General features: G+C 39.1%; 1 protein-coding gene across 2 annotated transcripts in view; it reads left to right on the forward strand.

Moving 5' to 3' along the window:
• Nucleotides 1–27,710, forward strand: part of GALNT2 (polypeptide N-acetylgalactosaminyltransferase 2) — a 105,152-nt gene that overhangs the window by 30,368 nt on the left and 47,074 nt on the right. For both annotated transcript variants that reach the window (XM_087776619.1, XM_087776620.1), the window contains exon 2: nucleotides 25,409–25,499. In XM_087776619.1, the coding sequence (XP_087632745.1) occupies nucleotides 25,409–25,499 (91 nt within the window). The remainder of the gene's footprint in view (nucleotides 1–25,408; nucleotides 25,500–27,710) is intronic.

The following is a 27,710-nucleotide window of genomic DNA, read 5'->3' on the forward strand; positions in this document are numbered from 1 at the left end:
CTATAGTAATTCCCATAACATGCAACTCAAATTGCAGGTTAGAACAATTTAAAGCTATTTCCATTGCAGTCTCTGCCCCTGGTCCTTTTGGGCCAGACCATTGGATTTAACATTGCAATGAACTCCTCCCCTTGCCCCTGCTCTGGCTGGGACTTATCCACAGCCTGTAGTCCCTTAGGGGGGGTGTACCTGCTCTCAGTGGAAACTTATCTATGAGCCATGGTCTCTCCAGGGGTATACCTGCTGCAGCATAGACTTATCCACAGCCACAGTCGCTTTGAGGTGCACCTGTTCCAGTGTGGCCTTCTTCATGGGCCACAATGCCTTCAGAGATGTACCTGCTCCAGCATGGCCTTACCCACAGCCACAGTCCCTTCAGAAGTAAACCTGCTCCAACATGGGCTTACTCACGGCTGCAGTCCCTCCAGGGGCGTACCTGCTCTGTTGTGGGCTTATCTGGCCACATGCTTTGAGGTGCTACAGCATGACCTCATGCACAGCCACTGATGCTTCAAGGTGTACCTGCTGCAGCATGGACTTATCCACAGCCACAGATACTTTGAGGTGTACCTTCTCCAGCGTGGACTTATCCTTGGGCCACAATCCCTTCAGAAGTATATCTGCTGTGGCACAGACATAATCATGTCCACAGATGCTGTGAGATATACTTGCTCTGGCATGGATTTATCCATGGCCACAAATGCTTTGGGGTGTCCTGCTCCCATGTGGACTCATCCACAGGTCACAGTCCCTTCGACTTGAGTTCACACTGGAGTTCCAGCCTGTCCAGTACAGCAGCACAGAAACAGCAGCGCCGTTCAAAATGTTCCCAGGCACAGCAGACTAAGACGATAAGCAGTACAGCAGTACAGTAAGCAGCAAAAGCAAAAAGCAGTCACTAACAAGCACTAGACTCTAATATACAGTAAGGCAAGCATAGGAGCCTCAATTAATAGCTAAACAGCCATAACAGCTATAAACTTGATCTTGCACATTCCAATCAAATCTGTTGTTACCTTGAACCCTTTCAGCCCCACATGCATCTCTGAAAGGAGTTTTATGCGGAGGACCTGCTTTTACATGATAAATTACTTCCAGTCTTCTTGCAGAGTAGGGTTTGGAATGCCTCTTATATAAAAGGTTTAACTTAAACTTATACCAGATAGGCATAATATATGGGGTACGTGAGATATAGGTATATATGCATATATTTTTTTTTTTCTTCCTCTAACTATGAAGGTTTGAGTATCTTCTTTTTATGGCACTGATGAAGATCATTCACTGATATTTTTGTGTGCGTGTGTATTTATGTAACTATATACCAGAGTTGCTTTGATTGCTTTACCCTCCCCCAAATTATTCTCGGTATTAGCTCATAGTTTTAAAGTTCAATAATTGTTATAGCTCTGCCTTTACTTCCGCATCCTTCATGAATGACTTCTCTTCATCAAGAGCCCGGCTGTAGCAAATCCCTAAAGCTTTATTCCTTAGGCTTTTTTATTAAATTCTGTCTAACTTGATATGTGTTTTGTATGCTACAGTAAGCCAAATAGTTCCTCTTTTCAAGCTTCAAACTTCTTACTGAATCTCAGTCAAAAAAAGTTTGATTAGGACTCTTAGTTTTGTACAGATAAACTGTTGGTGGGGAGGGAAGGAAGGTAGGGGTTTATGGAGGATTCCTTCTTTAAGATGAGAAGGAGCTGTCTTGATTGACTTCTGGTTAACTTTTTTGTCTCCATCTGTGTAATGTTGAAGAGGTTCTTAACTGACTTTTTAATTTTGTCTCTCTCTTATCTGGGGACCTGCCTGCTGTCTTCACTGTTATCTGAGTTCTTCCTTTCCTTGGAAGTATTGCATATATATTTGTAGCATAGCACTCTGTCTTTTAATGCTACTGCATTTCTTGTAATCAAGATATCTGAAAATCAGCCTAACCCATCCCGCCTCCCCAGATCATTAATTATTGCAGGGAACTAATAGTCACGTGAAACTTTTGTCTTCTAAAAGTGCTGTACCTTTCTCTAGTTTCAATCTTTTGATCAAGTATTTCTGCATAAGTATAGCAGTTTTGCCTTTATTAGGAAAGGTTGGCTTCAGAAAACTAATCCTTAGAGTAATTGGGAATTTACTTTTGTTGTCAACATGAACTAATTAGTATCACATTGTTTGGCTTTTAGTGCTTACTAAGTGAAATCAAATTAAATTGCACATGTCTGTTTGTTTCCAAAATAATCATTTTGGATGTTTGACAAATGGGCTTGCCTTTGTTATCACACACTTATTCTGGGATAGTTTCCCCTTTAAAAATGAGAATAAGGCTGCCTCTGAATCTAACCGGAAAACTAGCAAAGTAACTCTGTATTTAAGTATTCAATAGAGCTTAGGGCCCAATTATGTCCATAGCTGTCACTTAGACTCTATAGCAATAAAAGTTAAGAAAAATCTTTTGATATTTCACTGCTTATTTGAGGTAAGACCATAGCCCTGTGCAAGAACGTGCACTGTACAGTGCAAGATGGATTGCGAAACTGGCTGTTGGTCTGTCTTTTGCTTTTTATGCTATTTAGTTAGGTATTTTTAACTTCTGTCAACAGGTGAGTCTGTAGGCCATGCTATGTAGGCCATCACTAGGGAAGTGAAGGGTTGCCTGGTTTTGAGGCAAGTTTATTCAGTTGCATTGACTGCAACCAAGGAGTTAAAAAAAATCATTTTTCTATGATTCTGTGATTTATTGCTGATGTGGTTGATGAGCTGATCGGAGATCAGGCTGAAGTTGCATTAGTCGTGAATAGCCTCACAAGAGGGGGACTAGGTGCACAGCAAACGTAAGGGGGGCAGGCATGTCTGGGCACTTCTGTGTTGAAACAGTTAAATGTCATCAAAATGGCACATAATTGATTTGAGCAGCCTAAGTGTAGCAGTGGAGCAAAAGCTGATGCTACTCCCAACTGTAGTAAATTAATGCTGGAAAATATGGCTGGAGAAGAGCAAGTGCTTGTTGCGTTTAAAGTTATTTTTAAGGAATAATTGGTTATCAGATGCTCTCTCCCATAGGCTTGTATGAGTCCACAGAGTAATGGCTTCCTGGCAGAGCGCGCGGTTGAGCTGGCAGCTCTGAGCAGGCGTGTATTGCCAGCTTCTGCGTGGTGCAGGGGATGGCCTGTGGCCAAGCAGTGAGCTGTGAACTCTGGGGATAGTTCTTCTGCGGGTCATTGTGGAGGCACTGAAGTGAATTCTGCCCAAAACGCAGCCTTGTGAATTAAGAGGAAAACTACCATTTATTCAAGATCTTGTTTGTGCTGGCAGATTGGCCTAACAATGTAATTCAGCACTTGCTTGTCAGCTATATGCCTAGGAAAGATACGAATCATGTTGCAGTACATGCCTGTCGTGTCTTCATTCTGAAGTCTTAAAATTCTCTTGCAAAAAATTAATGTCAGGAGTATCTGTTCGTTGTTAAAAAAATTCAGGGAAAACTCTAAATGTCATATTAAAATGTGTGTGTAGAGACTTCAATGTTGGGAACACTTTATAAATAAATGCTTAGATCCTTGATGCAATGCTGAGAAAGTGGATGGGCTAGAATGTATTAACTGCACAGAAAAGCTAGATGTTGCTGTACATTTGACAATTTTCTAATATTCTATTAGCTTTATCTTTTAGATAGTTGGAGTAATGTCTACAGTACGCATTCCTCCAAGGGTTTAAAAACAAAAGCTGAAAATCCTTTTCTTTACAGTCACCTTCTCAAGATGGAAAGGAATGTTACTAGGTTATATTTTTATGTAGTAAATTAGACAACTCTGACAGTTTTGCCAAGTTATTCTTCAATCATCTGTGAAACAGAATTGTCTTAGCAAGCAATGCCTTAATTGGTAGACCAAGAGGTATACCTAGTGTACTTCTAATAAATCTTAATTTAAACAGTGTTATTCAGAACAGGAACGTTGTCAACCCACAGATAAGCATTCACACAAACTTTAGGGTTAGCATGTTTCTTGCATTTTCCCTATCTTATTTTGATAAAGCTTCTTGTTTACATCTATATAAATCTTATCAGTAGTAATTTAATTAAAAAGCATTTAAAAGATGAAGATTTGTTTGTTTGGATGTGTCATTGGAAGACTAATACAAGAACTTGATAAGATCACGAGTAGGAGTTAAAAGGAAGCCAAACTTGGTTTTCTTGTGCTGCAATGAAACTTGGCAGCCTGAGGATTCCAGACTTTTCATTTCTTTATTAATACATTTCTCACGATGGATGACATGCGATATGTTTTTCTAGGATAAGAGAAGTATTGACTGCCAGAACAGCTATTTCATTTTCTTTCTCTCCCTTGTAACTCTTTTTTTCCTATGAAAGAAGTATGTTTCCATACAGTTTGCTAGTTGTGCAACAAAAAAGCTGTTCATCTAATAATTTTTGTGTTGGCCAGGGACTTCTTATGCATCTGCTGTGGTATTTGGCTTTACTAAAGTACCATGACGGACCAATGGAAAAGGAGAAATATCTTTTTGTCATATTAGTCAATGTTGCCGTGTAAGGTGCTGTAGAAGAATTAAGAATGTGGACGTCTGAGATGGAACCTGTTTTTAATTTTAAGCAGAAATCTTATGATGGAAATCTAGTTTGTTTCCAGCAGGTTCCTGTTTTGTTACAAAAGTTCAGTACTTACTGCTCCTACAAGGAAGACCTGTTTGAAACTTTATCTGTAAGTGGTAGGCACCTGGAAAATGAATAGGACAAATGACATATTTCAAAGTTCTGTACCTTTTATAAGTGTTAAATACGTACTGTGGTTTGGTTTTTGCCCACCCCTTCAGTTTCCATTGTTACTGTGTGCATGAAAGGTTTTTTTAAAAAAAAATTAAAGTCGGGGCAATTTTTGTGTAGAGGATAACCTTCTGTTGAGAAAATACATCCCTTCTTTAGGTTCAGTGGGGATCACTAAAATGAAAGTGGATTTGGTACCAGAAAATTGAATTTACTTATGTACTTTTACAAACGTCTTGTGCATCCGTATTCTGGGTCAGCCTAATAGATGAGATTTGGTAGTTCTTCCAATGGCTGCAGAAAAAGAGAGCAAAACTTCACGGGGCACAAACTCCTTTACTTCTAAGCTCTCTGAGCAGTCAGGAGGGCTGGCCTCACGATCAGATTCTCCTTTTGGTGATTCAAGCCTCCTACCTTGGCTGGACCACGTCCTCCCAATGCACTATCCATATGCGCTGTAACGCTTGTGCTGTGGTGTGCGCTCAGGTGTGCTAGCTCTGCCACGTGAAGGGGACTGGTGCAATTGATCTAGCAGGGCAGACTTTTGCTGAGTGTCTGGGTTCACGTGTCAGTACTTGCACGCTCTTGAGCTTCACAACTTTTACCTGGGTCATAGCTAATGTAGCTGCGCAGCTTGGACTCCAAAGTGTAACATAATGGTCACTTGGAGATGCCTGAGCCCACCTTGAGTGGAAATGAAACTGAAAGCTGAAAAGTGGTGCTCTGTTGGCACTCGGTAAGAGATTAATAAATATCTAGATGGAAGGCAAGAGAAACCCTGCTTGAAAATAGTCTCAAATGGTTTTGAGTCACTGCTAGAAGAGCCCTATCTGTCGTAGCAGAGCTCTCCTTTGTTCTTTTTCTGCAGAGCCCTGATGAAGAGCTCCTGGACAGACACGCTGTTCTGTGTCTGCTGGCTCTGCTCCTTTGCCTTTATCTCATGTATGTCCTTAGCTCTTGCTAGTTGAGTCCGTCGCTATTTGAATGGGCTAATCTTTTGGTGGTATTGTGCACGTGACAAAACCAGGTTGGCTTTTGTATGTATTCAAAAACTGGATATCCAAAGCTCATTGGAAATAAGCTTTAGGGGTTTTGAACTGTTTTTCAGCTTGTAACTAAACATATCGCCAATGTGCACGTGTAACGCGTCCTTCTGTGTGCTGAACCAACATAGAAAGCGAATTAAGAATGCAAACTGCGAAAAGTCTGGTGCAAGAGCAGGGAAAACTAATTTTAATCTAGTCCTTATTGAAAGCCAGGCATGTCCAGTTTATCAGTAGTATGGTGGAGGAAGGTGGTATTGTTCTTCCAGTAGCTCTCTCATTTGGGTTCCCTGACACTTGGTGTATTTTCTGCTTCCTATACTGTATTTCTTACCCTAGTTGCAGAAATTCATGCTTTTAGTTTGACTGGCAATAAAGACATTATTTTCTTCAAAAGGTTGCAAGATTTCAGTATACTTTCTAGAAAGTTCAGAGCCCTGCAGCTCATACTGATCTTCTCCAAGAAAATCTGTCATCATCAGGGATGCAGTTCTCCTTTTAAGGGGATGAAAATGTGAGAATTCAAAGTTAAGTAAAAATAACCAGTATTTTATTTCATCTCCAAAGGAATGATTTCATTAAGAGAACAAATATTTACTTTCTCTCATCTGGAATATGTATTATTCATACAGTTATATAGCTTGTAGATACTCATGATTAAGATTCATTTTGGACTTCAGAGCAGGTTTGTTTTTTCTTCATCCTGCTGGTGCAGAGCTCTAGGTTTCTTTTCATCTTGGAGAACCATACCTTATGATCTCTGCTGCCTTCCAAGAGTTTATGAAATAATCCCAAGATACTTTTCTTTTCCATAATTAAACCTGAGCATGCAGCTTCTTTTTTTTTTTGTCCTTAGATGCCTGCGTTCAGGTTTTATGAGTAAACAGTATATTATATTCTCCTTTTTTCCCTTTTCCCCCCTCTAGAGAGTTCCAGACAAGCCCCTTTCTTCTGAAAAATCTCTTGACTCTGCTTCTGGCAGTTCTGCAGGTTCTGCGTTTTTCCTCAAATTCCTTTATTTCTGCTCTCACTACAGAGTTTCCTGGAATTTAACCTGAACAGATCCAGGTAGATACAAAGGACTAACCTGGTTAAAAAGTGCGAAGCATTATCTTTTGTTCAGAAGAGAGCCCTCTTGATATCACATCTGAGGGCTGATAGGTTATGTTCTCCAGATCACCTTTTGCATCGATTTCCCCTGCCCCATATGCTCACCCTCCTTGATATGGTCAAGACCTTCAATATGAGGTGGCTGGGTTTGGTGGTGGTGGTAGGTGTTGCCCAAAATTATCCCTGAGAATTGCCATCAGGTATGTAAACTGTTTGAGATACTGTGTATTTTTTCTTTGGGGAGGAGGGCAAGGAAGAATAAGCGTATGAAATAAAAACTATTATGGGGGCAGTTCCTTTTATTTGAAATCACTCCATGTAGAAAAGTGGATTAAAAAAAAATGCAAAAAATCTTTTTAATCCAGAAACCTAGCAGAGTGCAAGATGGTAGTAAAAAATCCATTAATATGAGGAAAACTGGGCTAAGAAATCTAAATTAAACAGGAGTGGAAAAATGTACAGCTTCAACTTGAAAGTGTTTAATGTGAGAAGATATAGGGATAGGTTCATCCCTGTGTAAAGAGACACTAAGAAATAGAAGGTGCTGCTTACTATTCACAAGGCTTAAAGTGTGGTTGCCAGTGAACTATTTCTGAATACTAAATTCACTAGACAAGTCCTGAATAATTGTCATAGGACTTTGTATCCTAGGCTTAAAAAAAATGTACTCTGCTTTTTACTTGCAGTGGTGTCAAGAGTATCTCATTATGCCATAAATACAATTTTACCATTAATTAAAACACGTCTGAAAAAGAGCACAAAAGGATATTTGAAAAATCTAAAAATTGAATTGCCTTGTTTCTCTTCACTGATGCTGGCAGCAGTGGTTTGTCGTCGGTGGAATAAACTGATGCTTAAGACAAAATCAATACCTTCTATTAAAGTGAAGTGTAAACTGTGGTGTACGAGTTTCTGTGTAAGTTTCTTTGCCTCAAGTAGGTTGACTTCATAAATGCGAGATCGTTGTGTCCAGAACTAGTCAATAAACCTGTCTGTCTGCACTGCTTCAGGCTTACTGTAACCAAGCAATGAACCAAGGTTACTCTCAAAGTTGTTGTTTGTAGTCATGCGTTTAATAAGACATTCTTATTATTGTATCTGAAAAGCATTTAAACTAATAGCCTGATTAAAAACCAATTTATTTATAAAGGTGTTCCTTAGCAGAAAACCTATTGCTCCCATTGTAGGTCATGAATTTTAACAAATATTCAGTATTCTATTGGTTTTCACCTACACTACTATGATTTTAAAATTCTAAGTTCCGTCTTATGTCTGACAATTCTCTCTCTCTTCTTTAGCAATGGGCCAGTTGTTTTCAGTAACTCCAGCCAAAAAAGATAATTCCTTTGGTAGTAATGAAAGCAGCTGATAGAGGAATAAACCTAATAATAATTTTGTGCAACAGATATTCCAAACCAATTTATTATATTGTTGTGCTTATGAAGGGAAACCCTTGCCCAGTTGCATTTCTCCCCGTATAAGAAAGTTCAGAGACTACTTTTATATAATCTCAGCATTACTTCTAAATACGTGCCATTGCAACAAAGGGTTAGCATTGAGTATGGAGCTGACAATGGGTTTTTGAGTGTTTTGCCTTAAGTGCTGATGGTAAAGGAGTCACAAGCACAAGAAACTGTAAAAATGGTGGTTGCTGGGTGCATGGCTTTGAAGCGGTAGCAGAAAATACGTAAACAGTGTTTAGCACTGTTTTAGAACCAAGTATGGCCATCCCAAATTATAATACATAGGTTTTTCAGGTGCAGCTAATGCTGACAGTAAGCAACTCCTTTTTATAATGCCAGCAGTCAAAAACAGCAGAGAAAGAGAAAGGGACAGCCTTGTGAAATGCAGGATCAGAACAGGTTTTGATGTTAGGTTGAAGAAGCAGAGCTGGCGGCTTTCAAAAGCGATGTAAGAAACCACTGCTGTAACTTGCTCCTGTTTTGCAGCTTGATTCAGCGGCACCTGATCAGTTTGAGCATCAAAGAATTCAGCTCTGGTTTTAAAGGCTGGTTCACCCTCTTAGAGGAAAGAAGTGTGAGTGAAAAGAAAAAGGTGGAAAAGGTTGGAGTCACCAGGCGATATCGCTTGGGCCTGGCAAAAATTAGCAGATACTTGGCTTTTGGAAAATAGCATTCAGTAGTTCAGTAGCTAGAGAAGTTAACCTGTGTCTCCCCCTCCTTTCCCCTTTTAAATTATTTGTGAATGTTGCTTTTAGTGCTTGTGTAAATTTAGGGCATTTTATCTTTCAGAATTTTCTTTAGCACTTCGTTTTCTCAACTTTAATCTCAACATGTGAATACTATCCATCAACACAACGGCACACACTTTGAGAGCAGGTGACCTAATCTACATCTCTGTCTTTTTATCTGTGTTTTCCTGCAAGTGTAAAATAAATGAGTTTTCAAGCAGTCTATGTTTTTAATAATAAGCCTTTTAAAGTTGCTGTTATCTGAAACATATGCATGCAGTAGTGAGAATTAAATGCCAAAGAAATACTTGCTTTGAATTGTTGCTTGGTGGTTCTGAAGTTTTCCTTCACTTTCTCTAGGAGGTTGTTTTTTTGCATCCGTGTGTGTCAGTATTTTTTAGCCTTCCTCCTGCCCCAGAATACTCTTTTGATGAACTGTCCCGTTTCTTTCCTTTCTTGTTCTTCTTCCTCCAGCTTTTGAATCTGTTGTTCAATTCAAAATAAACTTCAATATTTCATCTTTGTCAAGTTCTTTGAAACTAGACAATGTAGTAGATAAGGACAGATCAGATTATGATGTCCCTGAAGGAACAGCTGTATTGTGAATTGAAATATGTGTAACGCCTTGTGGGTTAAGATTACAAAGCCTAATTTCTCATGGCCTTAGCTTATAAATGCCGCTGCTTGCGTAATTCTGTTATCTATTCTAGTCTTACTGAAGTTTTAAAAATGATAGTAAAGCTGCATTTAGGCTGCAACTCAATTATTAATCTGGCTATGTGAGTCAGAATTTAAGGAATTTGACAGATCATATTTACTTGTTAGTCTAGAAATAGCTTTTGAATTATTAGTCTGTGTAAGTGAGAAGTATGGCTATGCTAAGTACTACCTCTCTGACGCTCAGTTTCACTTGTATGCTGTGGCTCAATATTTTTGTGTTTTTTTTTTTTTTTCCAAAATACAAACAAAATGGGGTAAGAAATTAGAGCAATGTGTGGGTTTTTTAAAATCTGGTGGCTCTAACTTTTGGATAGCGTGACTGGTCTAAAAATGGAAGCTAGTTGACTATACCTGGTTTATTTATTCACACTTTTCAAAACAAGTCACTAGGAAAATAAGAGTACAGTATCTGAAAACTTCTGACTCATGTAGTCTGAATCCCTCCAAGTCTGATGAACAACTTGTTTCTTGTTCTCTCCTCTAAATCTTTTAGGTGAAACAAACTGTTCTAGGACTTAAGAAATACCCAGGAAAGTTGTTTTCATTTGGGTGTGTGTTTTTTGTTTTGCCTTAGAGGATCTAGCTTTCAGATTTGGGATCCTGAATGTCTACAGCTATAACCTGTTGCTCTCCGAAATGTTACCGTTCAGCCTTGAAGTGAAAGGACTGGCTGATGAAACTTGACGCTCCTAATGCCTCATTGTGATGAGGAATTATAGATGATTTTAAAGAACAACAATGAAGGAAGTAGTTTAAAAAGCCAATGATGCAACTGTCTTGATGTCTACCTGTAGTATCTCACGTTACTACTTGTTCCCTTCATCCCCCTGTTGTCTGAACTGTTGGGGCTGGACAGCTGTTTTATGTGTTTGTAAAGGATGAGCCTGCTTAAAGTTCTATGTAAAATGAGATTCTGTACAAAAGAGAGATTAAACAGTCTCTACAATCAGTAAAAGTGGAAAATACAGCCATAACAATCTGATTGCACAGCCGAGCGTTGAAAATTATTTTTTTGTGTGTGATGAGATGTCTCTGATAAATTTAGTCAACACAGTGGCACTTCATAATGGAGTGTGAGACTGATTTAAAGATGGCGATCACCCTTTTAGCCAGAAAGAAGGTTGCTATCCTGTAGAGGAGATGATCTAGTCAGATAACAATTGGAAAAGAGTAGATGAGTCAGATTTCAGGTGTGAAGTGGTATTACTGCTGTGCAAAACTGAGGACCACATCCGCAGTGTATGCGAGGGCATAAATAAAACCCATGTTTTCAGACCGATGCATGGAAAGAAAATGTCGCTGTCTCAAATCGTATATTTTTTTTCCTGAGTATTTTATGGACTAGCCAATACTAAAATAATCCTCTCTCCTTTCCCACCACATCAGCTATTTCATTCTGTCAGTTCTGCTACTGTTTTGACTGTTACAGAAAATGAAATGAAAAATGATGAGAAATAAGAAGTAATATAAAAATATGAAACAAACTCTTTCATGGTCATGAAAATTGCACATTTTTTTTTTAATTATTTGTAGTGTTAGATACTTACTGCATTACCTGACTGTGTCTTCCTTGATTGGCCACCAACATATGAATGAGTTAGTATGTTCACGTAGAGTAATTAAAACATTCACAGCAGTGCAGTGATCTTTCTCAATATGAAGCCTGCTGGTCAGTACAAGCATCAAACTGGTAACCATATTTGTACTGGAGCTTATTTGTGATTTGGAGCTGCCTTCTATGGTATAGACATACATTGTCTTTCCTGAATATCATGTAGTCCTTACTCTCTCATCTTTAAGGACTTTTCTAATCCATGTGGCAATGTATTTTTCAGGAAGCCGAACACACCCTTTTATTCTACCAGCTAAATTTGAGAATGCTGCTGTGGCTTGGGTTTGAGACAGTTGATATGACTTTTTTTTCTTAGTTTTTGTGAAATCTTGTTGCTTCTCCTTTAGTTTTTTTTCTTCTTTGAGGTAATGTATCTCTTAATTTTGTTATTTGCTATTGTGCTGTGATCAGGATTTCAACTCTCCTCTCACTTGCCAGAGAGCAATTAAATTTTTTTCCCTGGTGGGGAAAAAAGTGGTAGTTCAAATTACTTATTGGGATTTCTGTTGAGCTGTTGAAAGTGCACTTGGTGTCCCACCCTGTGCCTGCCCCCATTTTTCTACCACAAAGTAAATCTGTGATTTGCATTCACTTCTGGCTGCTAATGTGAAAGGGTACTTCTCTCTGTGTGTATGCATGTGTGTATATATTTGTGTGTGTGCATATATATGTACATATGCATGCACATGAATATAAGGAGTCTTTCTGCGCAAATCCTTTTATTTTCTCACTTACTTTGGGATGACTTCTGACTTAAATCTCAGTATATGGGTGTATCTAGAGGAGGCAGAGCGCTCACTGTTGCAAATAGTGGGGTAGAACGTATTGTGGAAACAGTAGATGATAGGAGTGACGTTTTGCTCTTATCTTTTATATACCATTCATGACTGCCAAAACAGATGATGGCTTTTACCTCATCTTTTGGCATTTTCCAACGTTAAGGCTAATATTTCCAAGTTGGTAGTAAAAACCCTTGTTTGAGCTAATGTATTCTAGAAAATGGTAGCTCATAAAATGCTGCAGAAGGGTTTAAATTTCGACTTTGAGAAGTTTCTCATAGTTTGAGTTAGGCAGCCTTAAAGTGGAATCTGAGTTGGAGTCATCTTTCCTGTTGGAGTCTTTTGAGTTATTGAATTCCAAGACTTTTCCTTATTGGTAGGTTTGAGAGCAGCACAAAAGCTTTCTGCATTGCACCTGGTTTAGCCGTCATGCTCGGATCAGCCTTTAGTTCTGGCTTTCCCCCTCTTAGGTCAGTTTCTGAGATAAGGGCCTTTTGTGGAGGTTGTGTGAGATCTCTGCGAAGGGCACAGAGTTGGTGACCTCTCCTCTGAGGGACTGCAGATGAATAGGCCATGGCTTGAGCAGACTTTAGCCCCCATCCTCTTCTTGCTAGGCCTTAACAGTTAGGAGGAGGTTTCCCACCTCTTTTTAGAATGAGATTAACTCCAGTGTGCCTGTATAGTGTGAAATGGCCTTCCAGCTTGCTGCTTGCATGTGTGCAGAATTCCTGGGATGCTTCAGTAAATTGCCCAGTCCTTTCTGAATATCTTCCCCTCAGTCCTGAAAAACTTGTTTTCCTACGAACAGCTTTGTGTATTGTTAGCTTTGTCTCACAGCTGCAGGGTATGTTCTCCCAGGTCTCATAGATATATCCCATACACAGTGGAAATCTTGAAGGTTTTGCGCACAGGACCTAAATCGTATCTAAAGGGCTCCATTTATACACTTAGTATAAAATGTAGCTGCATAAAGCTGCTGCTTCCCTCTGTGCGTCACTCTGCCTTTGCTCAGGACTGAACAAATGGGATCCCAACTTGAAGGAATGTACTTTCTCAGAAAGTACAGACAAACTAATGAAGCGCAGTTTGGCGGAAAAGCAGCTCTGTGTGCTAGGAGCAGAATGTGTAGCAGCACGGCGCAATGCCCGATTTCCTGCCTTGAAGCTGTGGGTCTGTGCGTGGTCGAAATTTTACTAATAGAGGGCTCTGCCATTGGTTTCCTGTAATAGCATCGGTTTGGGTGTTAACCTTAGTAGACAAAAAGAGCAAGCTTATTTTCCCAGTCGGTGCCTTATTGCAGAATGGTGTCTTCCAAAGGCACAATGTTGTATAGTTTTGTTCTGTGTTGAGCAGAGATACAGAGATCTGCATTGCCTGTTTCAGATACAAATCTTAGTACTAAAATTTGGCAGAAAGAATTTGAAGGAAGTATAGATGTCCCTTATCTCTGTAGTGATTAGTATTTCTTCCTTCTGATGCAGGGGTCTGCCTTTCACACTTCTTGTCTGCTTTGTGATTTTTTGCATTTACTTCATTATGGGATTGACCTTTGATTTAGTAGTCCAGAGTATTTCAGATGAACGATGCTGTCTAGGTCTGGCAAAACTGAAAGACATTATTGGCAATTATTTGTGTGAATTTTGTACTATGGAGCCTTTAATGTTTGAATGCATTGGTAGATATAATTTACTGTCAGAATTTTTGGACTGTACTAAAACTTCATACTTGCTGTGGACAATATTTTTCATTTTGATTTTTTTCAAAATAAGAATCTGCAGTTAAACACTGATGCTTAATAGCGATACTACATGTACTGTCATCTGCCCAGAGCTGCAGAGACTTGTCTGTAAATCCTAATGTTGGGATGGAAGGGAAAATATGCAGAGAGTTATTGAAGGCAGAAGTAATCTGTCAAATGCAAGCTTGTCGTAAGGTTATTTAATTAGAGGAGTTACTAAGTAATTTTTCAGACTTCTGGGACTTATTCCATCTGTTTATGTTCAAAGATGTCTTCCTTGAAAAAGGTAGAAGGAAATAGCTTCAGCGGCTTAGTTTCTGAATCTGAAGATTAACCCTTTTTAAAAAGGTTAAGATTTTAAGTCAATCTTGCTTTGTGTTTTCCTGTTTTCTTGAAGAGCAAAGCAATCCTTTTGCATGCTACAGAAAAGATCCAGGACACAGCAACTTTAATTCCCTTGTCTCAACCCATCTTCAGTTTCCTTATATGCCTGCGATAACCTTCTGTTAGGGCTGAGAAAATGTGGTGTAATGTGTTGCTTCATTGCGTCATAACCCTGCAGATCTGATCCAGTAAAACACTCAACCTGTTAACTGCATCTCATTTTTCTTTTTTCCTTTTTTTCCCTCATTCAAGATAGCTCTCTTGGATCCTGTTTCTATGTTGTTTTGTTATAATAGTCACCTTCTTCCCTTTACTAACAAACTGCAGATGTGACTGCCACAGCAGTTTTGCCTTCATATACTTGCATTTCTGATAAATGTATATCCTTTTGATCTCAGTTACATTGGCAGGTTTAAATATTTATAAAACAAAATTAAGCTGAAAAGGATTTAGTTCTAATTGCTTTCCCTTTCTGCTCTCTGTGCTTCAAGATGTGTGTAAAGGCATGGGAGTTTTTATCTTCCATTCTTCCCTTCTGCCCCAGCTGGTTCTTGTATTGCAGCTGAGGGATTGCCTACTGCTTCCTGCAGAAGATGGAGAATTGGAAATACCTGGGTTATTGGAATACTTCAGTATACTTAAGTTGTTGGATGTATACGTTTTAAATTGAGTTCTGCTTATTTATTCAATCCTTCGCTTTTCTTTCAATTGTTTAACTCCAGTTTCCTGGGCTTCCAGAAAATATAAGACTTTATTGTGTGCGTAAATATTAAAAGAAAGCACGACACCCTTTGCTTTCTGTGCTTTCCCCACCCCTCCCCACCCCCCCTGTGGAAAAGCTTTTTTTTTTTGTTTCCCCTCTCTTTCCCTTTAGAGAGCTAAGCAAGCAGTGATGAGTTGCATTCAAAGAGGATTAGGGACAGGACTTCAAAATGCAGGCTAATTCATCAGACACTTCTGATATTGTAGAATTAACAAGAGATGGCATTAAATCATGCCCGAGCATTTGTTGGAGTAATTGCCTTCTTTCAAGCAGAAAAACATGTAGTGGTTTTGAGTGATGGGTGGTTTAATGTTGTAACTAAACTTGTAATCCTTTACTTGTAATGGGAACACCCCTTTCAGCGCTCATTTCCTTGCTACCCTGACTGCTGCTTCCCTTGCCTCAAATACCTCAGATAATTTAGTGGTTGATCTCATGGCTTAAAAAAAAAAAAAACCCAGCCGGTGAAACAATACATCCATACATCCAGACTCCCCCACCCAGCTGTCAGGTCAGTTGAATGAACGGGATCACCTGATCTGCCACACCAGTGCCTATAAGGGGAGAAGTGGGGACAGTCCAGCAGCTCAGGACGGAGACGTGGTGAAGTGCCAACAGTCCCTTTCACCAGCCCTTAAAGCAGCTGACTTCTCGGGGTAAGCCGCACCAGCTACCTGCTGGCTTTGCAAAGCATTTCAGCAGTTCAAGATTGTATTGTCCTCTGGTTTCTTCCCCTTGACGGACTAGTTGTTCTCTGGGATCTTTCATCTGCTGTAAGGGAAATCAGTTGGGATTGTTAAATGGGGTTAGTCTAATCTTGTTAATTTTTTGATTGACGAACGTGCCCACTGTATCTCTTGGATCTGAATTGGAGTCAGTGTACTTGTATTAAGCTACTTGAATGTTCAAATTTCACATCTTGGAAAGCGCTCGAGAGAAAATGAATACACACAGTAATTCTCAAACAAGAGTCATGGACTTTGAAAGAAGCACGGTGGGCAGATACTGTTTGTACATCAAGCCATGCCCTACATATTTGGGACCTGTCACCACTTTTTCTACCTTGTCCCATTCCAGAAACTGATCGGTTAAAACAATCAAACAAAAAACCTTAAAATATTCTTTGCAGATGTTACAAAGTGTGGGAAAAGCAGTAGGTACGAGACAGGCATGCTAAAATCAATGCTGCTACCTGAGTGTGTACCTCAAAACACTTATTAACCCATATGAGACATAGTGACAAAACACTCCCTGGAGGTGGACACAGGACATACCAAGATGCTTTTAACAAGTTGCAAATGGTAAAGTTTTGTGGTGTCTTCCTGATTCTTCTTTTTTGCTGTTGAAGTTTTTGTCGAGCCTATGTGTAACAGATCAGATCACTCAACTCCTTTTGACTGATGATCATTTATGATTAAATTATTCTTGGATTTTTTCTCAATCTAATGCAACTAAAAGAGCAGCGTAAACACCATTGCTGCTGAGTGTGCACTTACTGTGGAAATCGTGGAACTATGTCTGCACTGACAATAACTTCAGAATAGAAGGCTGTTTTAAACATTATTTTAAAACAACATGAATTAACTGTTGAAAGAAATGCCTTATTTTTGTCTCCATCAATCTGTTCTTTTGGGAATTAAAATTGAGTGATAATAGACTTAGATGTTATCTTTAATTTAAAGAATCATTGCAAATGTTTTGTGATGTTTTATTTCCATAGTCTGTGGCAGGTAGTGCAGACAAGTGAGATTTTTTTTGAGACATGATACATTTAGCAGGAAATACTAGATACTGTTTCTGACTCCCTGCTGCCATCCTTAGAGATGGTTATTCCTTGCTTTCAAAGTTACTGGTGCACTTGAGAGTTGACCCTTCCATCAGTCCCAGTACCCTTAAATGTTTATCCTCCTCCTCCTCCTCCTCCTCCCCCCCTTCCCCCCCCCCCCCCCCATCCACCCTTATACATTTATGCAGCTTCATGAATCATGAGGATTTAATAGTCTTAGGAAAAAACAGCAAAGCCTTTTAATGGCTTCTCTGCAGTGTTTCTGTTGCATTCATGTGCTTTCTGGTGCATGAGCCTTTCCCGTTGCTTCTGCTGTTTCTGTGGAGAGGTCACCGTCTCTCCCACGAGTCAGAGCTGGATTCTGTTTTGCTTTCTGGTCCTTGGGCACTTCACAGTGGGTGCTAGTCCTGCTTCTGCCACTGGTAGCCTCTGTGGAGATTTTTGCTTGGTTGGTAGGGCTTCTTTAGGCATGGTAGCCTTGGGTTAGCGGATGTTGGTAGAAGTAGCCTCTGGCAAGAAGATGCGTTCTTATCCACCCACGCTTTATCTGTGCGGGGCGGTGTGTTACTGCACTGTCTTGATTGTCCCCTTGGTCTGAGGACCACTTCAGCTCCAACAGTTCTGCTTTTTTCTTTTTTTTTTTTTTTTTTTTTTACTGTACAGCTGACACAAATGAAGGATGTGTTGTAGTTTTTTGGGTTTGTGGGTTGTTTTGTGGGGTTTTTTATTTCTTCTTTCTGGTGGTATACTAGCTTGCTGATTTTGGAAGGCAAGTAGCATTTAGTTTTCTGCTTTCTTGGTAGGTGATAAGGTTGACCACTTAATTTAGACACTTATTACTAGAGTGGATGAAATCTCTAGGCAAAAGGGAAAATGGTTTATTAGAGGTCAGCTGGAGCTGGATACCTGAATTCTCACAGAACTGTCAGAATGTTGTGGGTTTTTTATTCCTTTAGGATCACATTATATGATGTCAGATGCTTACAGAAGAATTTATCGTTTGTTGTAAAATAGTGCAATACAGTCCAAAAGCACATAGCATTTGCAGGCTAATCAATTAACTCAGTGTATGTTAAACCAATGCTGGCATTTGGGTGATAAGTCATGCTGTTACTTTTAGGTTATGTTCAAATTTTAGTTCCCTAAAATATACTGAAAAGCAAATCTTCGTATTTAACAGCTTACCTATATGTAAAAGCCTACTGTCTGAATAGCCCTACCTGCCCTACCTGGGGGTTTCTGTTGCTCATTGGCTCTTACCAGTTGAGTAAATTTATTGTGCCCAGAAATCTTAAATGAAGTTGAACCAGAACTTCCAGTTGACCCCATTTGCTGTACAAATAAGTCTTCTGCTGCAAAGTTGGATCAGACCTTCCTCAGAGAATATGTGTACGTGTACACCAGAAACTTCAGATAAAGCATTATTTTTGCCTAATCCATTCTGGGTTTATAAAATGTCAGGTTTTATAGTTGTTTCGGTACCTCAAATAGTGCCTGTAAGCTCTAAAATATGTACTTTTGCCCTAAGTAAAGGTAAAATTTACAGAGAAGGTAGGGCACTAAGACATTTAATTTTGTCTGAAGGTTACACTTTATAGTAATTGGCATTTTCAAAATGTTTTGAGTGTCTTTACTGAGAGTATATCTGAACATATTTCCTATATATGGAGCTATCAAAGTATAATCTTGATTACTTTTCCCCCCTTTTTTGAGAACTTAAAATTCCCACCTTGTATGCATGTGTGGTGTTTGTTTCCCACTGTTGGAAGCTTCTATTTTTGTTTTGAATATTCAAACATATGAAAGGAATGTACCTCTGGCAGCAATTTACTTAAACTGAGTAAAGGAATAAGAATGAAAATTAAATCATCTTTGCGGTAATAACTTCAGACATTATGTCTAACAGTGGTAATCAAATATTGCAAAGTGTGTGTGTATATATATTTTCATTGTTTTTCTGGTTACTTGTATTTTGCTTAGTGGTGTACTTGAAAATGTCTGTTTTACTAATGGCCAGCAAGTTGGCAACCAAAGGAAGTCAGCATTTGTTTACGGGATATTTCCTGCTCATCCTGCCTGTAAGAATTGGCGTTCCAGGCATTTTCAGAGGACGCTTTATCTCAGTTTCGTACAAAACATTTTTGCTGACAAGGGAAGGCATGGGTGCCCCGTAATGTAATTACCTTAAATTGCTAGAATGCTGGCCTGGCACATAGGAAAGCTGGATTCATTTACTACAGCAAGAGAGACTTGGAGTCATGTTTCTGAAGACCTCTTGGAAGGCAGGGAGCAAGCGTTGGGTCAGAAAGCCAGCCGGCATGCTGGACTGTCCTCTGCTGAAGGCTCTCCTGGGTTAGGAGGAACTGGGGCTTCACAGCCTGCTTAGCTATTTTATAAGCATCTAACGTGATATCTAATTAAAAGATTGTAAACTGAATTGGGGGGAAAACAAGAGGCAGATATTAAGTGCCAGCAGCAGCAAAGAAGATTGGGCTTTGGCTGTGTCTGTGGCTTAGGCAGCTGTCTGACTCTGCTCGGCTTCGAGTCCTTTCCTTAGGTAACTAAGCTCTGTAAGGAGCCTTCATGCTTGGTTTAGGGATCTGAATCGTAGCAGGCGTTAAACTGTTGCAATGCCAAGTGCTGCTCTACATAACATCAAAGTACTTCTGTGTATCTGGCCCCAGAACAGAAGTATATGAAGTGCTGAGAGGAGTGTCTGCTGCAGCGAGAGTACCCCTTCCAAAATCATCAACTGATTGGACTGATCTGTACTGCATGATGCAGTGAAGCCTTGTATTAGGCCAGCTGGATCAAACGATGCTCTTTGAAGATGCTGCCAGCATTCAGTTTCCTCTTAGAAAATCATTAGTAGAAGGAAATCTGTCTGCAGTTGTCCCTTGGCCAACATCTTAAAAGGAAGTACCAAAACAGATATTAAGGCTTCGCATGTATTTTGTCCCATGAAGCCACACTTCTCAATTATTCTGAGTGTATGCTACCAAGGTAAGCAGAACTTTGTTTTATTCTGTGTAATTCCCCGCTTTGTATTCTGCATGAACTTCTTTGAAAAGTTGTGCTGGTACACAGTCATGAGCAAAGCAGTCGGTTTGACGTGTGTCTAGGATAGCTGGATGGCTTTAGCCCTTGGGTAGTGCTGTGTGTTAGCCTATGAGAGGTTTTCATCTGCCTTGCTGCCATTTCCATGGAAGAGACACGTGGTGCTGTCCAGGTAGCATGGGGTGCAGTCGTAGCTCCCAACCATCTCCTCCCAAATGTTGCCTGTTGCTCAGCATCTGGCTCTGCCTGTGAGAGGAATGGCTGGTATTGGAGGCACACTCAGCTGCCACTTAAGATATTTTCAACCACAAGAGCTTTGCTGAAGTCTGTGTTGACTCGCCACTTGTAAGGCGTGTGATATCTTAATATATCTAGTGATGTTACGTGTTGGTAAGTTGTTCTCTTGTTGATAGGAAGCCAGTGTAGGACAGAAATCTCTGCTATAATGAGTTCTAATACATAGCAGTTAAATGTCAAATCCGTGATACTTGAAACTAATTAAAAGGGAAAAAAAGTATTGGAAGACAGAAATAGGAAAAACAGTAGTGGTTTTAAGTGTTTTTTTATATAGGAGCAATACCTAGGGACTTGGATCAGTTTAGTATCTTTTTTTTTGTGCCAAGTGAAATAACAATTGACCAAATGCTAATTGCTCTGCAATGCTTGTAAGGAATATAGTGTTCAATACTCAGCACTGGTGAGGCTGCACCTCGAGTACTGGGTTCAGTTTTGGGCCCCTCACTACAAGAAGGACATTGAGGTGCTGGAGTGTGTCCAGCAACAAAGAAGGGCAACAAAGCTGGTGAAGGGTCTAGAGCACAAGTCTTACGAGGAGAGGCTGAGGGAGCTGGGGTTGTTTAGCCTGGAGAAGAGGAGGCTGAAGGGAGACCTTATTGCTCTCTACAACTACCTGAAAGGAGGTTGTAGCGAGGTGGGGGTCAGGCTCTTCTGCCAAGTAACAAGTGATAGGACGAGAGGAAACAGCCTCAAGCTGCTCCAAGGGAAGTTTAGGTTGGATATTAGGAAAAACTTCTTCACCAAAAGGGCAGTCAGGCACTGGAACAGGCTGCCCAGGGAAGTGGTTGAGTCTCCATCCCTGGAGGTATTTAAAAGACATGTAGACGTGGTGCTTGAGGACATGGTTTAGTGGTGGACTTGGCAGTGCTAGGTTAATGGCTGGACTCGATGATCTTAAGGATCTTTTCGAACCTTAACGATTCTATGATTCTAAATATACCAAAGCCAGAAGGGTAAGTGGTCTGGAAGATCTAAGTAATGGTAATGAAATTATCCACTAACGTACATCTGCATATAATTACAGCTTTCTAAATTAAAATGGCACTAGTCCTAGATTTCTTGTTGAATATGGTTGTGTCTTGTTGTAGATGTGTAGAAATGCTGTAAAAATGTGTTTGAACCTTGCTTTGCATTTGTACTACCTCATCTTCCCTTTCCCCCCACCAGTCAGAGCAGCTGCAAATGTGTAACTAATCATTTCATGAAACAATTTTTTCAAGTCTGGTTCTCAAAACTGGAGTTTCATACTGCATCTTTGTCATGTCTTGAATTCAATCTAGCGGGTAGTCTTAATGGAGTGTGTGAGTTGAACAGGAAAAGAAAAGTGGTAATAGCAAGGTTTGTAAACTGATGTAGGCTTTCTGAGGCATAGAGAGAGTTTACAGTATCCTGAAAGAAAAAGTTGCTGCACTTCAGTGATTAATCAGCTTAAAAAAAAAAACCGTAAAACCCATCAAAACTTATTCAATTTAACCGTAATGAATTGTGGTTATGGTTTGCAAGGAGTGTTTTAAGAAGTTGGTAAGTAAATGTACACGACCTTAACTTGTGAGCTTTTGGAGTAGCAAAGGTATTTAGATAATTTAATTTAAAAATTACGTTTAATTTTGGTTTAGTTGGTACATCTAAAATATTACCACAATAGTGTTGTAAGATTTCCCACTGAACGGAGTCAAAAGGTTGCAATTTTGTTTCTTTGCATGTCATCTGGTACTGAATCAGGAATTAATGGGAAACAGCGACATGATGTGTGAAATTCATGCACACCAAATCACTGCAACATGTGCATTATAGCTGGCGTGCACTTATTTTGATGTTGCTATGTGTGTCCTGGCCTGAGAAAATAACTGCATGAATAAGGACCACAAATATATTACTTTAGCGGCGTTCCATGTGCATCTAATGTTTGGTTAGTGTCTGTGCTAGTTGGCCAGCTACCTTTTCATTTTTTAATAAGCTCAAAATACTTGTCCAGGGGTATTTACAACATTTACATGTTTAGGTTGTAGCTTGATATTGTCAGCTTTTTTAGTACGTCAGGAAAATAGTATTTTAAAGTAGTAAGTACTAATAGTATTTTAATACAGAAAAAGTATGAGTCTTTTCTTTTTAATTTTTATTCATTAAATCTCTCTTATTCTCTCATGATTAAAGAGCTGTGCCTCCTCTTAAACCGTTTCAGTTGCTTTCAATCTTGCCTTAAGCTTAGCTTTTTCTATGAATGACTTTTGTCGGTGCAAGCATTGTTACCTTCTGCCAAGAAGATTACTCATCAAATGCAAGTGGCTTTTTAAGATCACACTAGAAGTTGGGGGTTTGTTTCACTCCAAGCAAGCTGAAAAATCAACTCTGTCCTGTGATGATGACAACATAGGAAAGTCATTTGACCATATGGTTCATTCGTGTATTGCACCCAATGAACATGCTGAAGCAATTTACAGTCAGAGTTGTAAAGAAACTGGTTGTATTTACGTCTATGGTCTTAATGTCTGCTTTCTTCTCCTTTTGTGCACTCGAATTCTCTCTAAAGGATATAACATATTGTTTGCCCCTAAAAGGCATGGGAAGCCCACATGGACTTTCCAAATGTTTTATTGGGTGAAAGTTAGTGCTTACAACAGAACATCAGTTTTAGCTGAGTACTCTACTTTAAAAATCATTAAAATAGACTTTTTTGGAGAAGAAAAATACTACAGAGTCCTAATCTGGGGCACAGAGGTTCATGTCCCATGCTCTCCTGTCACTACACTGTTTTATAGGGAGTCCTAGGAGCCAAGTTGAACATCCAGCAATCTGTGGTGGGACCTTTCATCCTAGCAGCTTGTCTCCCCTCAGGACTTCTGAAGGCTGTACCCAAGTAGTTTCCTAGAAGCCTCAAATTTATAAGAATTTAAAATGGCATTTAGCTATTAAATCTCTAAATCTAACCTTTGCCTTCGGTAGTTTGTGTTAATTAAAAAACCCCCAAAAAACCAAACACACCACCACCACTGAAGTGGAAGAACTTGATAAATAATCATGCTTAATGGCACATACTCCTCAGCTGGTGGTATTAATGGGAGGACAGAGTTTTCCCCTAAAGACTTAAAGGGGAGGGGAGGGAAAGGGAATGAGGAAGCACTCAGTAGTTTTTGTTTAATGACAGAAGGAATCCCTGCAATTTTTTTTCGGTTGCTTAACTGATGTTTTACATTTGTTTTTCAACTTAACCTAGGTATATTTTTAGACTTATTACAGTAATTTGGGACAGTGATGAGCTTGGTGGAATTTTTGCAAAACTTGACATTCTTACTGGGAAGATTTTTCTTCCAGCTACAGTTGATACTTGCACTTAAGCGTTTCCATAGGATTGCTATCTTTTAACATGGTGCACAAAGCCAAATAACCAGTGAAATACAACTTTCCAGAGCCATAGAAAGTTTCTGTTTCAATGTGCTGGTGGGACTCAGTGCACAGTGAAAGATACTTTCCCTCACCAGCCTTGAGGTTTTTCATGAAATGTGATAGTGGGTTTTTTGTTTGTTTTTTACTTATTTATTTTTATTGCTTTAATCTTTATTTAAGCAAAGCACAAGGCCTAGTAACCCAAAGCATGGACCATATGGTGAATTTAGTAAAAGAACCTTGAGAAATTCTCCCTCTGGTATTCTCGGTACACAATTCTATGAAAAATATGCATTTGTAGCATTTCATTCTTAATTGAGTTAGTGTTTATATGGCTATTCTTCTCTGAAAATGATTAAGAATTACAAAAAAAATCAGTATTCAGTTTTGCATTTCAATATTTAAGAAAGCCTTTTTTCAGCGTATTTCCAGCTATTAGCTTAAGTGTCTACATTAGGTAGGCACTGAATTTACATTGGAAAATTCAGACATGCCTGGGGACATACTGAAATGATATCATTTGTGGTTGAAATGTTCCCCAGCACGAATTTGGCCTGTTCCAACTACTTGCTATTCTACCCAAAGAATTCCCAGATGTGGCTTAGGAGCTGGGGTGGCAGAGACAGCTTACAGTATGCACTTGGTACACCATCACCCTGTTCTGGAGGCTCGGGCAGATTCCTAGAAGAGTTATGAACCATTCTGCCCTGCTTGGCTTCAGTGACTGATAATGTTTCTAGGTGCACTTGATTTATTAGTATGGGCATAGTATTGCATCTTCTTACATGATGTAGTACAGGTGTTGCCTTTAGTGGGGTTGTGCAAATATAACCGATGTTATAATTGGGACTTCTTCAGTGTAGACTTAGAAAAGGCAACAGAATTTCCTTTGGCAAGTGTGTGAGAATAACAGAAGCTGGTGGCACTTAACTCCGTTGGCTAAATGTAATGTACAAATCAGCATACAGTTGCTAATAATTTTTTTTTTTGTTGTTAAAAAGTTACCCTCTTCTCCACTTTTTCTAAAAGCACAATGTGATAAAGACCCAATTCAAGCTTGACATTTTGTATGTTTTTTGGTAATGAGCATACAAGAGTGTTTTTCTCTGTTGAAAGGAAAATAAGATTTACAGATTTAGAGTCAATGTTGGAAATTGGCGGGGGGAGATGAAACTTATTAATACTCCTCCCCCCCGCCCCCAATGGGATTGTCAATATTACTGGCTTCGCAAATCCAGCAGAGTTGCCTGTGAAACACATGATAAGCTTCAGTGAAATGAGCACATGAAAAATAGCAACTTGCAGGTATTTTGGAAGGTGCCACTGTGGATGTAACTGCTAGATAACCCGACTTCTCTTTTTCAGATGACTCTCCTATTTGGCCTATTCCTTGCTAGAGCAGGGCTTTTTTCAGGTGTTGTTTAATCTTTTTGCCTGCCCTGCTCACTTGAGTATTACTGATTTTTTTTTAATAGTAAATTTATTATTTCGCTTTTCCTAATACATTTCCTTCCTAAACAATTACATTTTTTCCAAGTAAGAATTGCTGCATAAATTAAATGGAAAAGCCTGTCTTAAATTTTTGTTCTGTTTATTATATTTTTCACGTAATGAAGGAAATAATCATCCTTTCTCTTAAAATCCAAAGTTAGCTCTCTTGGACCACTTCATGAGTTTAAAATCCACAAAGCTTAGTTATTGCTGTTTGCTTTGAAGACAAAATTTAAATCAATCGAGGAGATTATTTTAAAGATTATGTACTTTTTTCAGGAGGATCCAAATGATGTCGACCCCAAAAGGAAAGACGTGCGTGGCAATGATGGGGAGGACAAAGCACAAAGTGTGGAGACTCTACCTCCAGGTATTGCAGTAACATTTGTTATGAAAGATCCATAGTCATAAAACATTTATCCTTGAAAGCCATAAAACATAGCAGTTGTTCTGATTCATTCTTTGTAGTTTGGAAGAGCTAGGATTATTTTAGCAATATGTACTTCTCTATTCTTAAAGCTTCAGCTTCCTTAAATCTTACCTGCTTCACTGCTCCTTTGGGTTTAAAACCATAGCAAATGTGACTCTTTGCTAGTACGTTTGTATTGTCCTGCAATAGGTTTGAGCTGCTGTAAAAGCCTCTGGTACAAAAGTAGTCCATTTCTCTCGATGGATAGTGCTGGCAGAGAACAGACAAGTTGCCTTGGGACTGTGCTTCTGACTGAAGATTCAGCCAAGGTTCATACTTTTTTAGTTTTGTCTAGCTTTTGATGTGGCAGTTTTTCCTGAGTGTGCTGATGGTGTACCTTATTTTTCTCATACTTGCTCAGCATTTGTCACATGCTGGCGAATATAAAGTGCAACATGAATTTTGTTTTATTTAATGGTCTCATGCCTTGAGGATGAGCTAGGAAAATGAGGTGTGAAGGAACCTTCATTTCATGTGACTGCTTCCGTAAAACTTCTTTTGCTGCTTAATGAGATTTAATATATAGCTAGAATTGATGTGCAAAGGAATACAGAAAGAGTAAAAAGGATTGGAATATTTTACACTGTATTCAAAAAGTTTACCATACAAGGAGGGCAACTTCTGATCAGATAGCTTCACAACACGTTTTACTCTTATTTGATTAATCCTAATGTTTGGCTTACAAATTTGTCTTAGTCAAACATTTGAAATGCTATGAGGTCTTGAAGAAAGAACTAACTAAGGTAAACTTTCCTTTAAGTAGCTGGAAACTTCCATCCCCAATAATGTGTGAGGTATGATTTTTGTTTTACAGTCTTGGACTCCGGTACGGTATAAGCTGTTTGACATTTATGGCTTTTTTTCTGTAGCGTTTGGCCTACCTTGTCTTAGCTGCTTTCTGGAAAGGAGAAACAAGACTCTGGTTATATATGTATGCTTTTTGGCAAAACTCTTTGTGTATGAATTGGGAAATAAATCCTAAAAAGTTGAAGAGTCTGGCTTATTTAACTTGGTTTCTGGCAGATCTTTCCAAGTATTTTTTCCCTTAACAGAATTCTGCAAATATTGTTACTGGGATTAGAGGTCAGTCAATTTTGTACCTTCCAGCTACTATTCCTATTTCCCCTTTTTGAAAGTTTATGTATTCTGGGCCAAACCCTATACGTTTCCTCCAAGACCTTCCTTTCTCAGTGGCCCTAAGTAGCCATTTGATTATTAAAACAAGTGGGAAGTGTCATCGGTTGAAAGGGAGAGACATCAGAAGCCGGAAGGGCTGAAGCTAGAAATAAAATTAAGTGTAAAGTAGAACAGATCAGGGCTTTTTTTCATTTCATCTGTTGATTAGTAATCTCTTACAGCTTGATTTAACAGGCAGGAGAATCGTTACTGCAAAGTAGTATGAGAGTTTTGAGTCAAACATCAAAGGCTACACAGACAGAATTATGCACTCTTAAATCACTATTTTGATTATTTCAATTTGTGTAGGCAAACTTCTGAATCCTTATGGCAATGAAGCATGGAATTCATATTTCTGCAGATTTTTTTTTGCACTGTTTTAAAGCAAAGTGATCAAATTTTAGGAGGGCTTTGATTCAAAACTTTCTTGCTTTTCCTCTGAGGTTAGAAGACCTGTAGTTCAGGTTTCAGCATTATGCAGTGTGGTATCTTTCAGGACTTCTCAGAATTAAGGAATTATTATCTTTATTTTTAAAATAGCTTTATATAAAGATTAAACTGTTTGGTTTTTTACCTTCTGTACATCAGGGTGTATCTATCCTTTGTCATTTGGTGACTTTTTTTTATATGCTGCAAAAGTCTGTTTCTTCTTTTGTGAAAATAGTAATGTTAGCTCTTGTAGTTAGAAAGACTGACCCTGAACTGTCTGCATGGATAACTGAAGCAAAACTGTATAACCAGTGCTCTGTAATGGTAGGAGTTTCAGCAGGTACTCGGACACCTCTTTGTTAGATAATGAAGATCTGGAATTTCTTAATGCCTGTAAGTCAAAATAATCATATTTATATTGAGTATCCTACTGCCTTTAAGCTGTATTGAGTCAGTAAGAGGGAGCGCAAGCTGTTTAGGGGATTTTGTATCCATCTATTCCTGCTC

Source organism: Nipponia nippon, unplaced genomic scaffold, assembly GCF_047370975.1.
Source record: "Nipponia nippon isolate SJK-2023a ecotype South Korea unplaced genomic scaffold, ASM4737097v1 scaffold_4, whole genome shotgun sequence".
Classification (NCBI taxonomy): domain Eukaryota; kingdom Metazoa; phylum Chordata; class Aves; order Pelecaniformes; family Threskiornithidae; genus Nipponia; species Nipponia nippon.